The sequence below is a fragment of the Botrytis deweyae genome (assembly GCF_014898535.1).
Source record: "Botrytis deweyae strain B1 chromosome Unknown BDEW_025, whole genome shotgun sequence".
Taxonomy (NCBI): Eukaryota; Fungi; Ascomycota; class Leotiomycetes; order Helotiales; family Sclerotiniaceae; genus Botrytis; species Botrytis deweyae.
In genome coordinates, this window is record NW_024066232.1 from 350,175 (window position 1) to 367,343 (window position 17,169).

At 44.1% G+C, this 17,169-nt stretch overlaps 4 protein-coding genes across 4 annotated transcripts; 2 read left to right on the forward strand and 2 right to left on the reverse strand.

The window, feature by feature from the left end:
• Positions 1–253: 253 nt before the first annotated feature.
• On the reverse strand, positions 254–9,087 carry EAE98_009027 (uncharacterized protein; the record flags this gene model as incomplete). The annotated part of the gene is made up of 20 exons (XM_038956648.1): positions 254–946; positions 1,002–1,288; positions 1,350–1,658; positions 1,716–1,872; positions 1,944–3,340; positions 3,406–5,081; positions 5,149–5,476; positions 5,533–6,293; positions 6,331–6,522; positions 6,563–6,589; positions 6,639–6,782; positions 6,830–6,958; positions 7,006–7,386; positions 7,449–7,546; positions 7,613–7,740; positions 7,797–7,911; positions 7,973–8,077; positions 8,132–8,246; positions 8,305–8,970; positions 9,018–9,087. 20 exons carry the CDS (start codon positions 9,085–9,087, stop codon positions 418–420), a joined length of 7,614 nt encoding a protein of 2,537 aa, XP_038807018.1. The 3' UTR covers positions 254–417.
• A 953-nt stretch (positions 9,088–10,040) lies between these two features.
• EAE98_009028 (uncharacterized protein) lies at positions 10,041–12,028 on the forward strand (the record flags this gene model as incomplete). The annotated part of the gene is made up of 6 exons (XM_038956649.1): positions 10,041–10,394; positions 10,443–10,659; positions 10,711–10,779; positions 10,833–11,158; positions 11,245–11,639; positions 11,758–12,028. 6 exons carry the CDS (start codon positions 10,041–10,043, stop codon positions 12,026–12,028), a joined length of 1,632 nt encoding a protein of 543 aa, XP_038807019.1.
• A 576-nt stretch (positions 12,029–12,604) lies between these two features.
• Positions 12,605–13,516, reverse strand: EAE98_009029 (uncharacterized protein; the record flags this gene model as incomplete). Its single annotated transcript, XM_038956650.1, has 1 exon — positions 12,605–13,516. The coding sequence occupies one exon, from the start codon at positions 13,514–13,516 to the stop codon at positions 12,605–12,607; it is 912 nt and encodes a 303-aa protein (XP_038807020.1).
• Positions 13,517–14,591: 1,075 nt separating this feature from the next.
• EAE98_009030 (uncharacterized protein) lies at positions 14,592–17,102 on the forward strand. Its single transcript, XM_038956651.1, has 5 exons — positions 14,592–15,062; positions 15,171–15,726; positions 15,839–16,138; positions 16,195–16,406; positions 16,492–17,102. The coding sequence occupies exons 1-5, from the start codon at positions 14,897–14,899 to the stop codon at positions 16,776–16,778; spliced, it is 1,521 nt and encodes a 506-aa protein (XP_038807021.1). The 5' UTR covers positions 14,592–14,896; the 3' UTR covers positions 16,779–17,102.
• Positions 17,103–17,169: the final 67 nt, after the last annotated feature.

Below are 17,169 nucleotides of genomic sequence, written 5' to 3' on the forward strand. Positions count from 1 at the left end.
TGGTAAGGAAATAGAATAGAAGAAGCAAGCTTAAAGGAACCGAGACGACAAGAAGACAAGACAAGATTAATGATGAACCTGGGAAAGTCAATTAAAGTTTTTTGAGAATCAGGCATTCACCTGCGAATAGGTCATTGTTGCCCGATAAAAGAGGCACTCGAGAGACCGAGGTTCGAGTCTGGATATCACATGACCATCAACACATCAGAGATTGATTGGACTGGCTTGGTTTGCTTTCGATCTCTTCTTGTGGGTACTAGGTACGTATACGGATGTATGTATTTATTTACTCAACTCAACTCACATTCATTTCACATTCATTTCACATTCCAGTCTCACATTGATTGTTCCACATAAAATTAACCCAATCCTATCTCTATTGACAACATCCTCTTGATCCATCCATCTCTCATACTTCTATCGTTTGGAGACAACTTCTGCCAGCGTTGTCACCGTTGTCGTTGCTCCAAGCATCGTCAAGAGAGAAACATCTTTGCCAAACTTCGTGAAAAGCCAATTTCGAATCTCGGCCGCTATCATACTATCGATTCCATATTTATTGATTGGTGTCTCAGTGTCGACTTCATCGAGATCCACGTACAGAAGCCTCGAAATCTTGTGTCGGATGCGTTCAACAATACTCAAACCTTCCGATGGATCTCCAGTCTCCTTGCCCAATGTCGTAACACCCGAAAGCATATGCGTAGCTTGGACCAAGTTGCGAAATCGTGGATCAAGTGACCAAGGCATGTCGTCGATGGGATACTTTTCATTGATCTCTTGTAGCCCTGCAGGTTCAATTCCCACAAGAAGATGCCCTTGAGCCAGGGGATCAAATTCGTACGCTGTTGTTTGCGAAGCAGGACCGATTCCAGCATCGCAATATTGCAAGAATTCATCCTCGTCGTTACCGTAAAAGCCGTTGCGTGTCATAGCTTGCTGGTATCTAATTGTGCATCGTCAGAGATGGAAATATGGTTGACTTTTTCATGTCTACTTACTCGGGCATATAACTGACGATTCCGATCCCAAGAACTTGGCTAAGCGATAACGAAGTAGCAGGCAATCCCAGGCTTTGTCTGTAACGGGCAAATGCATCCATGAAAGCATTGGAAGAGAGGTAGTTGCTCTGTGTTGCTGTGCCAAACATCACTGTCCATGAACTCCACATCTGAAAGAAGTCCAAAGGCGAATCTTTCAGGGCCTCGTGAAGATTCAGTGTGCCAATTACTCGAGGGCGTACTGTGGACTCGAATTGATCAAGGGTCATGGAACTGAAAAGTCCGTCCTGTCAAAAATATTAGCGATCGGATTTACCACGCATAGCAGTGAAGATAGTCAAGGCTTACATGAAGTGTTAAAGCTCCTTGTATGACACCCTTGATTGGTAGATCAGTACTGCTGACTGCCGATTTGACATCCGCTAACGATGCAACATCACCCTGGACGATTTGAGTATTGACGCCTTGGAGTCGAAGCTGGCTGAGAAAAGTTTCCGTGTTCTTGTTTGAGTTTCCGCTGCGAGAGAGATAAATCAGGTTTCGAGCACCTCGGTTGACAGCCCATCTGCTGAACGAACGGCCCAGACCTCCCAGACAGCCAACTAACAGATAAGCTGCATTTGGATCAAATTTCGATTTGAATGGACTAAATCGTACCTTGTGATATGTTAGTACTAGATGCTATTTCTGTTCAGCGTCGCATGGGAATATTACCTTGAGTCCAATGCTACTCTTCTGTTCATACCCGACAACAATCTTCCCAATATGGACACCTTTGCCAAAAGTCATGAGAGCTTTGTCAATTTCTGAGACATGGTACGCTGTGTATGGTAGGGGTCGAATCAGGCCAACACGCTTGAAATGGTCTAAGCTAGTCATTAGGCTTAAAAAAATTAGCCTCGTCAAGTTACCTCGTTTTGAATGGTATAAGGGTGTACTTACTCGCCAATGACCTTTGGCCTCAAGCTACTCATTACCTCCAGATCGAAAGAAGCGAATGTAGCAGTTCGTTGAAAGACATCCAAGTTGAGTTTCCCCTTTTCTAAAACCTCCGTTCGCCCAATCTCAACAAACCGTCCCATAGGTGCTATACAACGCCAATAATCATGCATCATCTCTCCCCGAGCACTACATAATATCACATCTATTCCTTTCCCTTTGGTGTAATCCCAGAGACTTTGCGCTGAATCGGCATCACGCGACCAGAAGATGTGATCTTCTGTGATCCCGTAGCCCATTTTAAGAAGCTGTTCTTTCTTCTCCTTTGTTCCGACAGTGGCATAAATCTCAGCTCCACACAATCTGGCGATTTGGATAGCTGCCAGGCCAACTGCTCCGGTTGCGGATTGAATCAGTACAGATTCGCCCGATCGCAATCTTCCGAGATCGATGAGCCCGTATATAGCAGTGCAGAACGCGATAGGCAAAGTCGATGCACTTTCGAATGTATCTTCGGGTTGGAGCTTTTTACAGAAGCAAGCTTTGTCTCTAACAAAGTTCCCAAACTTCGCAAACGATTGACAATAGACTCGATCTCCAGGCTTCAGATCTTTTACAGAAGCCCCAATCTTGGTTACAACACCCGCACATTCGTCACTAAAAGTATTGGAGTGATGCCGGCCTGTAACAACAGCTATATCTTTGTTGTTGATACCAGCATAAGCGACTTCTATCTCAACGCAATCATCGGCAAGAGGCTCTGTGAAGTCTGGATCTTCTTGAAAGTGGATTGTGCTCAAGACGCCAGGTTTGTCAATGGCCAACTTCAGAGGGGTGGATCTCATATCTGCAAGCTGAATCTCTTGTGTGGAAGTTTGCTGACTCCCTTTGACCTTTGATTCTTCGTTCAAAGCTTCATCCGGAACTACACGACTGATGTAAACGATGCCGTTCTTTTGTCTAAACTCTACGTCACTGTGTAAGCCTGCCTTATTCGATATTTTGTCCTCATGGTTCAGGAGCAAATCAAGGTCTTTGCTCTCGGTTGGATCGAGTGCATGATCAACATCAAGCATGGCTAAATTAAGACTGGCATTTTCAACCTTGAGTCCACGGGCAAGTCCGGAAATCATCGCAAATTCAGGATTTTTGCCCTCTAGAAGATTTCCGCTTGTCACCCATAGGACGGAACTAGCCTGTTTGAAATAGTTTTGAAGACCTCTCCATTCAGAAGCATTGATTTCCAGGAACAAAGGCCTTTCGAGTTCAACAACGAATAATAGCCGCTTGTATCGAAGTTGTTTGCTTTCCGACAATTCTAAGAGTTCTGCGGGCATGCCTTTCTGTTCAATGCAGGTTTTGAGGGCAAGAGTATAGGCAGATGGAGTGCTGCGATAAATCTTATAGTGGAATTAGCAAATATCGTGGCATAGATGTACGCACTCAAAGTGATATCAAAACATACCAATGTTATCCCTGGTTGCGACGATGGCAAATCTGGATTTGGTGCAAGAGACGGCTCGGCAGCAGTTGCACAAATAACTGTTGCAGAAATATGATCACCTGCGTAATCATCCAAATGGAAATCAAGTCCCTTGAATCCCGCTTCTGGTAAAACTGCACGCCACATAGTCTTGCTTAGGAATGGTCCGTTGCGTCGCGGGAACTCTGTATCAAGATCACCCTTCCAGAAATCCGAGAAGGTTCCAAGGACCAAACCGGCACTCAAATTTGATCGTGTCAACTCAAGCAGAATAATCTTTCCCCCTGGCTTCAATGCGCTGCGAATATTTTCGAGAGTTCTTTTGATGTTTGAGGTTGCGTGGATAACATTCGATGCAACAATCAGATCCCACTCCGGCTGATATCCCTGCTCATTCGCGGGCCTCTCCATATCAAAGGCACCGAATGTCATTCCAGCAAAGTCTTTGAAAGTATCTTCTGCACCAGCTAGAAAGGAAGTTGTCGTATCTGTAAATCGATATTCTGCATACTGTCGCCATACTGTATTGCCTTTCAGCGCAGGAAGAATCTCTCGCGTAGCACTACCGGTGCCTGCTCCAACTTCCAAGATCTTCAAGTTAGGTTGTTGATGGGCATATAGTGCGGCCATAGAAGCCAATCGCTTATTCCCTTCCTTGTAAACTTGGCCGCTCTCGTAGTTGTCTATCAGCAAGTTATCTTGTAATGCGACCTGAATTCCAGTCTTTCGGCCTGCGTATATGTCTGAAAGATTGTTGTAGAGATGACACATGAGCCGACATTCAGATGATTTTGGTTTTAGGTCTGCTGCAATTTTCTCAATTTTCTCTGCCCGCTGTTCATTTGTGAGGTTGGAGATCTGGTTTGCAGGCGACAGAGGATCATTGCGCATACGATCTAATTGCTCAACCGTCCATTCGAGCATGCGTTGTAGATGCGGAACCTCTGATCCTTTGGAGAATATCTCCTGGTGTGTTTCCCGAAACTGTATAAGTTGATACAGCGCTAAAAGATTTAGAGATGGCAGGACTGCACTGTCATCTAACGTGATGGGTGGGAAAAGTCTCGATACAAGATCATCATCAAGCTCTTCAAATAGTGGCTTCCAAGTTAATCGCAGATAAGGACTGTCCTTTTTGCTAGATATCAAAGAGCTCTGATCTGATGCAATGAGGAGGATATCTTTGGCTTCAAGGATCTTGCTTTGTGTGTCGCCAAGCAGTATCAAATCTGCCACCAACCCTCGTACCCCTTTCAATGCACCTCTAGCGACACAATGTGCAGAGGCTTTTGTGGACTTGGCTACTTTTGGCCAAATTTTGATACTGCCGATGCTGACAGGCATAACCGCCTTCTTGAATTTGGTAGCAGTGCTTGAATGTGAAGCTACAATAGAGAGTTGCATTGCTGCATCGAAAGCTGCAGGGTGGATTACATAACGAGACTCTCCCGCGATTAATTTTGCTGTCGGCTTCAACGGGATCTTCGCCCCGGCGAGTCTCTTTTGATCCACCCCTTTTATAGAAGAAAGACCCTGAAACGTTGGACCATAAATTAACCCGATGGAGGCAAATTTTTCATACCAAGGGAGGCTTGGTATGTCCTTTAAATCTCGTCTTGAACTATCTATCTCCTGCAACAATGAACTCGCCGTGGGAACTAGTGTTTTATCAGTCTTCTAGGATACAAATGGATTAATCGCCGAGCCAATCAAATGAAAACTTACCATCGGGTTTGAAATTGACATGAACAGTACCCCGACAATGTTCGACAAAGTTGTCTTCTCCATTCACACTATCTACCGAAGTAAGAAGAAATTCAAACCTTGAATCGTAATCACTGTTGGTATTCAAGCTAGCCTTTCGCAATGTGAAAAGGATTTCGATGCCTCCGTCCTCTTCGGGGATCACCAATGCCTTTTGCAAACTGACATCCTGAATTTCGTAGGATGATATTTCTTCTTCTAAACCACCATTGACTTCTACCGCCTGGGTTGCTGCTTCGATGGCCATCGCAAGGTAGCCTGTGGATGGGAAAACTATCTCTTGGCCAACCTTACGACATTTTGTCAATTCAAGTTGAAGGCTTTCAAGGGCAGGAGTGGACTTACTCGATGATCCGTTAGCCACGGAAGGTCTTTGTTCCTCAGAATATTTCTCCATGTCGGTGCGTCTTTTACGCCTCCCGGAATTCGGCTTCCCAGAATGTCGTGTCGCGGATGTTGCCTTTGGCGCCACTCGCGCGTGTAACGATTCTCAAGGAGTAACACATCCGAATACTGCCATTGGTAGTGTGGGAGGTCGGTAATTATCTTACAGACCTGCCCACAATCATCAACCGGACACTTACTCTCGTTGACACGCGTTAAGTTCACCTTGTGTCCTTTTGTAAACAGCATTCCAGCCAAGGTAAGAACATCAGATGCGTTATCGTTGTTCCGTACAATAGCCGTCAGGTATTCGGGAAATCTGCCAGAATGGTTCTTTGAAATCTGTCGGAGCGGGCCTTGAAGTGCACTGTGTGGCCCTATTTCAACAAGAATATCAACTGGCACCGATGTGACTAAAGCTGCAACAGCTTCGGCGAACAACACTGGCGACTCCATGTTTTTTCTCCAGTATGAACCATCTATGTTGGCACCTTCGTCTAGTGCACGACCGTACACGCTGGAGAAGAAGGCTGCTGGCTTTGGAGCTGGTTCTTTCGAAGGCTGAGCTTTGATAACTTTCGGGTAGCTCGGTTCTTCATATTTTTCAATACTGGCTTCGTATTCTGGGCCTGCGAAAGTGGATAAAGTCAACAATTGGCGAAGAAAAAAGGTATCAATTTGAGATTGCAATGAAATACAGGCAGGGTCAAATCCGCCCAATCCTTTACGAAAGTAGAAAGAAGAACAGGACAATCATACCAAGAGGCTTCATATGGTGGGAGTGGTACGCATTACCACCGGTCGAAAGTAGTCTTGCAAACTTCTTATCCCCATCGAGGGCTTCTTTGACAGAAAGTAGCGCAGTTTTGTCGCCACTGAGTGTAACACTTTCTGGAGAGTTGTGGCATGCAACGATAACTTTGCCCTCATTCTGGCCAATGTATGCGCGGACTATACGCCGCAATAATTGCATTCCTCTCTGTGATCAAACCCGCTGCATAGCTAGCAGCAATCTCGCCTGTAATTAATTAGCAGTCAAGCAAATAATTGGGATGTAAGATGTATACCAGAAGAGTGGCCAACAACCGCCGACGGCTTAATACCCCAGTCAGCTAGAAGATTAACCAAAGCTATCTGAATGGCAGTGACAAGAGGTTGAGATAGCTCTGCATCATGTATATTGGATTTATCTTTTGGTTGCCGAAGAGTATCTGTAACAATTAGCAGCTGCCAGTTTCACGAAGTGTTCCACAAATACCCTCAATGGTCCAGCTTCTACCGTCCTGTAACTCGTCCAGATACGCATCTAAGGTTCGGATGGTGTTTTGGTAAATAGGAAACTCGTGCATCAAAGTTACGCCCATTTCAGGCCACTGCGCACCTTGACCTGGATGATGTTAGACTATTCTCGATTTTTTCAGTATGAATAACTACCTGTGAAGACGAAACCAAGAGTTGGAGGGTTTGAAGAAATCTTCTTAGGTGTGTGTACAAGTTCCGCAATCTGATGGTCGGTACCAGAACTAGCGATCTGAAAGGTGCGATGAGAGAAAAGTGAGCGTCGCTCACTGAGCGTGTATGCTATGTCATTCAAATTCCAATCTGAGATGTTATTTTTGAGAGCAGAAATATTTGCTGCGAGAGTTCTCTCGTCATGGGCTGAGAACGGAAGAATAAACTTGTTTCGATGCATGTGAGTCAACTTTTCTTCGCCATTTTTAACTCCGTTTCGATGTACTTGGGAGTCAACCTTGTTTGCATGAATCTGTCGTGATTCTCGGTACCAGGGAAGTACAGAATCGACGGACTCAATAACTGTTTTGCCATTAGATTGCAATACAAATGGTTATGAATCGGGATCCTTGGTTTATACATACTCGCGTGAGCATTTGCTCCTCCATATCCAAAGGAATTGATACTCGCTCTTCGAACTGGTAAATCGGGCCACGGTGTACTTTCCGTCACAATTTTAAGCCTACCATCCTTCAAATCAACTATTCAAACGTCAGTTAGAGCTGAAAAGGCTGGGTTTGCGATTAACTTGCTATTAGGATTGAGAGTCTTCAGGCCCACGGTTGGTGGAACAACTCCATGCTCTATCGCGATTACAGCTTTCATGACGCCTGCGATACCACTCGATGGCTCACTATGGCCCATGTTTGATTTTATCTGAGGGGTTCAGCATTATAGTCACACATACGTGAAGAGTGTCTGTGAAGACATACAGATCCCATCAAAAGAGGCGAATCTCTTGATTTTGACTTCGCAAAGACGCGGCCGATTGCTGATATCTCCAATGGATCGCCAACTGCAGTTCCAGTACCGTGGCATTCGAAATATCTATCAGGTGATGAGTTGATGTTATCGAAAAACAATATGTAGATACGGGAAATATATATACCCGGTAAGTGCAGGGTCTAAACCACCGGCACGTTCATATGCTCTACGAATCACTGCTTCTTGACCATCGGGGCTTGGATGCGTAATTCCACCAGTTCTCCCATTTCTATGTTACTCTTTAGCTCTACGCGTATGGTTGTGAAGGAGTGAAGATTCTCACGCGTTGATAGCTGTGCCACGAATAACAGCTCGAATTGGATCCCCGTCCTTCACTGCCTGAGCCAGACTTTTGATGTATAAAGCACCAATTCCATCAGCACGGGCATATCCGTCGGCTAAGGAAATTTAGTTACATGTTGAGTGAATGGTATGACGAGAGACTGGGATTCTTACCTGCAGCATCAAATGTATGGCAAACAGATGTTGGTGAGACAGCTCCAAGTACCGAAGAAAACAATTGGCATTCTGGGGTCAGGATTAAGTTTGATCCCCCAACAACAGCAGCAGTGCACTCTCCTGTTTGAATTGAAGAACAAGCTAAATGTAAAGCATACATTGAGCTAGAACAAGCTGTGTCGAGTGTCATGCTCGGTCCCTTCAGATCAAAAATATAGTTGACACGGTTACTCAAAACCGTAATCCCGCCACCAGTCACTGAATATGGCTGCGGGTACTCGGGGTCACGATATTGCATGAGCTGGTGATCGTAATTGAAGTTTCCGACAAAACAGCCGGTTTTTGAACCGGCCAATTTATGCATTGGAACTCCTCCAGACTCGAAGGCTTCGTAGACAACTTCCATAAATTTTCTTTGCGCAGGATCCATACTCATCACCTCCCTGGGATGTATTCCAAAGAATGTATGATCAAAGTTACGGACATCAGATTTGAGGAATGCGCCTCCCTCTGTGTAGAAAGATCCAGGTCGGTTACCATTTGCATGGTAGAATGACTTGGTCTTGATTCTATCTTCGGGAAAAGCACTGTATGCAGTTCTTTTGGCTTGCAAGAAATCCCAAAGCTCGGATGGAGACTCAGAATCGCCGGGCCATCGACAACCTTCACGTGGTTAGCAAAGCTTAAGCATTGGGGATAGTGTATAGTACTCATTCCAATGATAGCTATCGGCTCACACGCCTCAGGTGAGAGGTTAAAATCGATTGGTAAGGATCCCATCTTGAATATGTTTTTTTGTGTTGTGGTGTTGAAACGGAAATTTTTTTCAATTAGATTTTCACACGAGAAGTTTATGAAATTCTAGTGAAGTCTCACTGTTGTGAGAGAGCTTTTTTCTGTTTTAATAACAGAAGTTTCGTACGGAGAGTATCGCAACTCTTGTTTACAACTTGATGATGTTACTACTGATCATCTTTTTCACGATACATGTAATCTTCGGTCTAAAGAAGCGGCTCACTATCATGACGATCTTCAAAGCCTCAATGAAGGGATGACTGCATGCAGATAGTCGCCAGTGCTGCTGCCATTAAGGCGAAACAGCCCCTTGCTGAAGGAGTTCGAATTTAGCCGATGGTTCGTGAACTTAATGCAACACTACTGATCATGATATTCGATTGAATTTGTTTTAACATCTTGACCAATGGCCGGAGAGAGAGCTTCAGAGCTGTATTCGAAAGTGATTCAAGTGTGCTAAACTATACCTAGATTTTCCTCGTGAGATCGCAGCACCAATGATTTTCGAAGCTTCCATCTCCATCTTTACATGATATGAAAATAGCAGAATGTTTATACCACACTTCGAAATGAGGGGGTTTTCTTTATCGAATGTAACGTCGTGGAGGCAATTGTAATGAAATGATTCACTCTCGTCCACGGATGTCCAGAAACAATTTTGGGGGGGAGTGTCTGACTGCATACATGTCAGAAAATCCTACACGGCAGGGAAGTTCTGCAAGTAAGAATCTCTTATGGACGCAATGTCCTTTTGTCCGAAACGAGAAAAATCACGATGGCATGTACAGTTATCCTGAGGAAGGTATGTGAGGAACTTCATGGTATGATCCCATTTCAATATTTTGTTCTCTTCTTCTGATCTCTTCCAGCACTCTTCATTTTGCTATCAATTCGTCTAACAAACCTTGATGAGGATTTGACGACTTTTCACGAGCAAGATGATCTATACACGCTTTTTAATACTCAAATTTTCTTTATTTATTTTATGGTTCAGTGCGGGGTGTACTGCACACGAAGAGAAGAATTTGAATGCGACTGCCAGCATTCCTCTCCCCAATGATGGAGTCCAATCTCCTTTAATCTGGACAAACACAGGAGACGAAGCTCTAGATCTTGTTTATCTGAAGAAGTCTATCCAAAAAGAGCTCAAAAACAGACTGTCTCCGACCGCCGAAGTTTTGATAGACTCAGACGAAGATTTTGTGCACGCCAATGTACGATATTCGAATTACCAACGGCCTACGTATATTGCTGCGGTCAAAGTTTTCGAAGAGGCAGATGTGGTAGAAACGGTGAGAAATTCTGAACAATTGTGCCATATTTTGCTCACGCTCTTACAGGTTAATTATGCTAGATTGAGGGGCATACCCTTCGCTGCCCGAGTTGGGGGTCACTCTCTCACTACATCTCTACGAAGAGTCAAAAATGGCATCGTTATCGATTTGCGAGGACTAAATAGCATCACATTTGATTCCGAAAAGCAGCAAATCACAGCTGGTGGTGGAGTACAAACAGGACAAATGGCAAATGCTACCTATGCTCGTGGCATGGAAGTCAGTGAGTTATACCCTTCTGATACACCTGTTCTGATATTAATACGTGGTATAGCTGTTGGATCGTGTCCATGCACAGGACTCATGGGAATATCTCTTGGCGCAGGCATCGGTCGACTACAAGGTATTGATGTTAATTTCTTAATTTGAGGTCATATAACTCACTAATTCTGATAGGGAAGTATGGTTATCTCAATGATAACATGGTTTCAGTCCGCCTTCTACTTGCCAATGGCACTATTATTCAGGCCTCAGAGAGCGAGAACACTGATATATTTTGGGCTGTTCGGGGTGCTGGTCACAACTTCGGCATTGCTCTCGAAGCTACCTTCCAAGTATATCCGCAGCACAACGATGGAAAGCACTATGTGGTAGATTTTGAGTTCGAACTCAAATCCCTCGAAGAAGTTTTTGAGGCCTTGAATGAAGTTTCCAATCCGATGCCTAAGGAGCTTGCTGTCTTCGTTATTGGCCGTAAACGTGGTCATAGCCCGACTGGTGGTGTGAGTTTTGTTTCCGCCGTCATCCCTCTGAGGTTTATTCTACGCCTTAGCAACACTATGACTATCTTTAATACTGATCTTAATAGTCTACCATAAACGTGAACCTCGTGTGGTCTGGTCCCGAAGTAGACGCTAAAAGTTACGTTGAGCGTTTTGCTAGTCTCTCCCCCGTGTGGCGCGACGAAACGGTCGCCACCTGGGATGCTCTTCCTTGGGCAACCTACAATGGTTTGAATAACATTCTATGCACTCCTGAGGGATGGGCTCGCTTTCCCATCAAGAATTTCTACGCTGCAAATGTTAAGAAGTATGATATCGCTACTATGCGTTCTTTCCTGGACGGATGGAATGACATGAATGCTAAATATGACGGTCAAGCAATGGTCAGTTTTATGTTTGAATCATTTGCGCAACAAGGCGTGAGAAAGTATAATTCTGATAGAACTGCTTTTCCGTGGCGACACGGGGCAGATCATTTTCTGTAAGTGGTTTAATCTGAACAATTCACTGCCCGTGTCTGTCACCACTTTTTAAATGTCAAGAATTCATATTCTGATCCTTGACATTTCACATCTTACAATTGCTGAAAAGGTGTATAGAATGATGGAAATTGCTTCCAAAACACCAGAAAATGCCGAAACCTTCGATACCTGGCTCTCTGAACAACAGGATGCCTTGATCGAAACGTCGGGCTTTTTTCGTTTACACCAGTATGTGAATTATGGACACGGATCCAAAGATCCACCCGAAGCTCTTTATGGATACGAACCTTGGCGGCTGGAAAAATTGCGTGCTTTGAAGAAGGAGCTCGATCCAGAAGGGTGCTTCAATGGGTATCAGCCCTTTGTAACTGAGGATCAATTAACTTGAATATAACAAGTCTTGGATCTGAGGGAAGTTTGCATTGGCAGTGATAATTCCAAATTGGATTGCAAGGAAAACAAGCCGTGTCGTGTGATGCAAAGATCTAGCAAGGTGGCTCATTGCTTGCAGAAGTTTTACCTAAATCACACTGTTGCATATGAGCCGTGTGGCGGATAGTATTTAAATAGTAACAACGTTACACACGTAAAGGCTACATTTAACCACAAAGAGTAATCAATATAGTGCAACATGTAGGAAATAAGGGTTTCACGGCAAGAAATACAATTCTATCGAAACTTTTTGAGAGATTCACTCTTGGGATTGGAAAAAAGATGGAACACTGTCAACCCAGCTATCTCAAATAATTGAGTAATTAATGTGTAGGACTCCCAGTGACTGAACCAATTGAATAGACAGGAGGTCGGTACATGATTGGTGCTTATTAATTGTCCAGTCAACATCAGTTCTGCTAACAGGATTATATATTTGGTATTTATTTGGAGCTAACAATACAACCTAAGGATAAATGTTGGCCAGGTCCCTCATTCATATCACATTCAATTTGATGAATTCGCACTCAGATTACGTATCTAAAGCCAAAGCCGAGTCTGTTAAGCCTAACTCAAAAGTCGTATTTGTTTGATTCTTACTCAAAACCAAGAACTTGGCCACATTTGCCTGTTCCGCCGCTAATGGATCCAAATTATAGAATCCGATTACATCGGTATTCAGTTGATTTAATGTCGGATTGCGAAAACTGAGCGCTGATTTCGTTTCATTGAGACCGGCGGCCGGGAACTTCCCGATGCGAGCAGTGAGCGAATCTACTTCACTGCGCAATTCCTCTGCAGTATCGTAATAGTTGTTGAAAAGACCTAGAGCCTTGCCGGTTGGACCATCAAACGTTTTGGCTCCAAGGAGATATTCAAGTGCAAGGCCGCGGTTCATGAGTGTTCCTAGAAAAAGTTGGCCACCGCCACCGGCAACAAGTCCAAGAGCATTCTCAAAAGAACCGGCACGGGCATTGGGCCCTGCGAAACGCATGTCCATTTGAACGGTTAGCTCTTGCCCGGCCCCAAATGCCCGACCGTTCATCTCCGCGATGAATATTGTGGAAGTTATGCTGTTGAATAGATTTGCAACTGCGATGTACTGCAGGGTAAAAGTTTCCTTTTCGGTTGTGAGAGGTTGCTGAATGGAGGTGACGTCGATATGACCCAAGAAATAATCGGGGTTGGCACTGTCGAATACAACGACTTTGGGAGGAGGGGTAGTACGATTAGACGGCTGTAGGGACTCGAGAAAGTCAAACAAGTCCGAGATGAGGAATTTATCGCAGAGGTTTATCGGAGGATGGTCAAAAGTGACGCGCGTGACGTTTGCATTTTGTTGAAATTGGAGTGTCCCATATTGGGATGCTGGAAGGGCAGCAGGTAGGGTTGCCCTCCCGATTGTTGATATTGACAAAAGTACAAGTGTGGATAAACGGGACATTCTTGATTGAATCATGATTGCGTCGGATTATGAAGATTGCAAGTTGGAATATCAGGCTTACGAGAAATTCAAGCACGTTTAGATACAGAAATTGATGCTGAAACAAGCAGGAAGCTGGACTCTTTTAAATTGTCAATCTCTATCCCAAGACTCACAAGATACAAACGAACAGACGGCACAGATTCTTGCCAAGTACACGGTATGGTGGAAATACTGATTGACCTAGCCAAAGAAAGTTTGTGAAGGATTTTCGAAGGATTATTAGTTCTTAGTCCTTAGTTCAAGTCATTGCATAATCTCGAGCGGTGTCGAGAGTATTATTTTCAGTATACTAAGTGTATTGTAGTAGAGATGATTCAATGATAATTACAAGGTTGTATCTCACTAACTAGTGGTAGTAAGCATATTTTCGACACTGAATCCCACTAGAAACATGTGGAAATCTTGGAATACACATACCTGAGAGCGTTTGAAGCCCTGGAGTAGGCAACAATTGATACAACTCTGAGATATGGAGCGCTTGGCTTGTAGTCCGCCGGACTCAAGCAGTATCAAAACACGCCTTCAGTATGATTGGGCTAGGTAGATAATTCTTTGCTGACGTAGATTTGTATCAATACAATATATCCATATCCTCGTAAGTATGAGAAAGCTAATCTCAGCCACTAAGATAATGTGAAGTAATGTTCTAACATGAGTCTTAATGTCAACTTTTTTTTTGCGTGCCATGGCAGCCCGCGTTTCTGAAGGATTACAGCCAAAAACCACATCCTAATCATGGAACATCCTGAAAGCGGTTTGTGTGTTCAGCTGAGATGACAAAGATATGACTTTGTGCTCTTGATGCCGATCAAGAATTCTAAATAAGATGGCTATTTGCGTGATAGACGGGAGGTTCAATAAAATCTTTCTAGACTAAAAGATGACATTGATGATGGAATCGGAAGGCGAAGCTTTACCAGGCTGTCAGATCAACCAATTCCATTGCTTCGGACCGTCACAGGCCGGCAAGTATTCGATCCGAGTCCATTCGGGAGACGTCATCATACCATGATCATTTCATGCCGCCTGACCGCATCAAGCTTACATCCGGGGTGATCTGACATGACTGCCTGACTGCATAAGCGATGACTCTGACTGCATAAGCGAACGCCCTGACTGATCTCCAGCTAATATCTCGACAGTTCTCGGTAAACATTGAGGATAGATGTAACCATACCCAGGTGCCCATTGATTGTTAACCAATTTTCGCAACACCGAACTACGATGTGAGAAAGCCTTGCTTACTGGAGCGGGGGGGCCGCTTTCATTCAAGTAAGTATCTTCCCTTTCTAACATGTAATATGCATACTGAATGAAACCTTACCATTGTTTGAAGTCATGTTGTTCGAATTTATCCTATGTGGAAGCCTGATTGTAACAGCTTGCGGTACTTCGACACCTATCAAATCAAATACCTCTACAAACTCATGTGTGCAACTGGCAGCTGCTTTGCCAGGTCAAGTGTATGATCCGGGAACAGTGAATTACACTTCAGAAACACAGTGTATGTCGAACGAAAAAATGCTCCCCCAACATTATGCCTCCAAGAATTGTTAATGAATATCCAGTTCACTTTTAGATAAGATAAGTGCTGACAAAAACCTGGATATAGCCTTTTTCTCAAAGATAGCATGGCTCAGCCCCTATTGCGTCTTCTCACCCTTGACTTCGGGTGATCTTGCCACTGGTGTTAAGATTCTTGCCCGGACCAATACTTCATTTGCCATTCGGAGTGGTGGCCATGCGGCAGTGGCCGGCATCGCATCTACTGATTATGGGGTTATGATCGCGACAACAAGTTTCACGGAAAAGACACTTGTTCCACTACCGAATGACTATGGTGTACCATATCTAAGAGCCGGGGCTGCCTTTCGCTGGTCGGACATCTATGAGTTTTTGGAACCATACGGCTTGATCGCTGTGGGTGGCCGTGTCGCTCCAGTTGGCAGCTCCTTAGTTTTAGGAGGCGGCCTTAGCTACCATGCTTCTCTTTACGGATGGGCTGCTAACAATGTTGTTAACTTTGAATTGGTGACAGCAAATGGAACTATTCTACAAGTTAATGATGCTACTTACCCAGATCTCTTTTGGGCGCTCAAAGGTGGTTCCAATAATTTTGGGGTCGTCACTCGTTATGACCTCAAAACATATAAGAGCGGACTCGTATTGTAAGTTGTGATTTTACTATTTCTCATAAACCGATGTTCGCAGTAAGATGCTCTGATAAATTTTAACATAATATTCATCCCAGATAAAAGACTGATACTTTCTTTATTGCAGTGGTGGTAGCGTTCAATGGGGAGCAGAAGCTACTCAGCAATACCTAGATGCATACACTGCTTATATAGCCCCAGGTGGGGGTATCGATGACGCAAATGGAAACTTGATGCCCGATTTCAGCTACAACCCAATGACCGGTGCTGAGAGCTCTGGAACCGTTTACTTTTACAATGGGAATAATCCAAGTCCCAAAGCTTTCGAGAATTTCACAGCTATACCAACGGTTTCTAGCGAAGTTGGCATCATGAATTTCAGTGCTATTGTGAGCCAGACTGAATTTTTCGCCTCTTTGGTCAACCGGTAAGACTATCGACCATCAAAATTGTACCTGAACGAAATTAATTCATGATACACAGATGGAGCTGGTACGATACATCCATCCTATTCAGCAATGAAACGTCGGAGCTCGTTTACAACGTTGTCGTTGGTAATGCGAAATTGCAACTTTCCCAGGTCAATTGCACAGTTGGATTTGCATTAGAGCCAATGACAGTAGCCATGCAGCACGCAGCGATTGCTAGCGGAGGTGATGCCATATCGCTCAATCCATCCAAGGGTAATTTCTTGGGTAAGTCGCCATCGATTCCAGGGGACTTAGAAGACGATAAAACGTTCCAAATGATGAGCGGAATGGAATAACTAACACTTGATAGTTGCTGAAGTTTACGTAGACTGGAGCAATCCAAATGATGACCAGATAGTGAAGGCATTCCTAACATCTACAATCGCAGAGATAGAAGAGCAAACGAAAGCTAAAGGGCTGTACTATCCATTCAAGTGGCTCAACGACGCGGGAATTGGCGAAAATCCTATTTCATCATATGGTTATGGTACCTCGCTGTCTAAATTGCGAGCCATTAGCAAAAAATATGATCCGAATGGCGTTTTCCAGAAATTAGTTCCTGGGTTTAAGTTAGGGTTTGATTTCGCGGGAGTCTAGATAGGCATGATGAGCATGATCGTGAAAGGAAAAATGAATCTCGTTATCTTGGATAACAATGAACAATAATTTTAGCCATCAATGAACTTCAGTTGCGACCTTCCAGTCAGGACTCAGGCGTGTTTAGATGCGCAGGTGGTTCTATCCCAATTCGTATGGCTGGCGATTGTGCGTACAGACAAGGTCATATGTGCTGGCCTGTATAGGACGATACCGATGTTTTTACGGAAAAGTGTCGAAGAGCCACGTAGATAGAGTTATCGTGAGTAGGTTTGTAAGGATATATCGTGGCAGAGGGTGGTGATTACAGGGCTCAATTCAATCTTACGTAGTGCACACCACGTGACATGCAAACAAACGGCTTGCCAGTCCCGTCACCTGACAATAATTT

Coding starts and splice junctions, on each gene's coding strand:
- EAE98_009030 (XM_038956651.1), top strand. CDS start 14,897: ATGTTGTTCGAATTTATCCTATGTGGAAGCCTGATTGTAACAGCTTGC. Junction 15,063..15,170: donor TTACACTTCAGAAACACAGT/GTATGTCGAACG, acceptor ACCTGGATATAG/CCTTTTTCTCAAAGATAGCA. Junction 15,727..15,838: donor TATAAGAGCGGACTCGTATT/GTAAGTTGTGAT, acceptor TCTTTATTGCAG/TGGTGGTAGCGTTCAATGGG.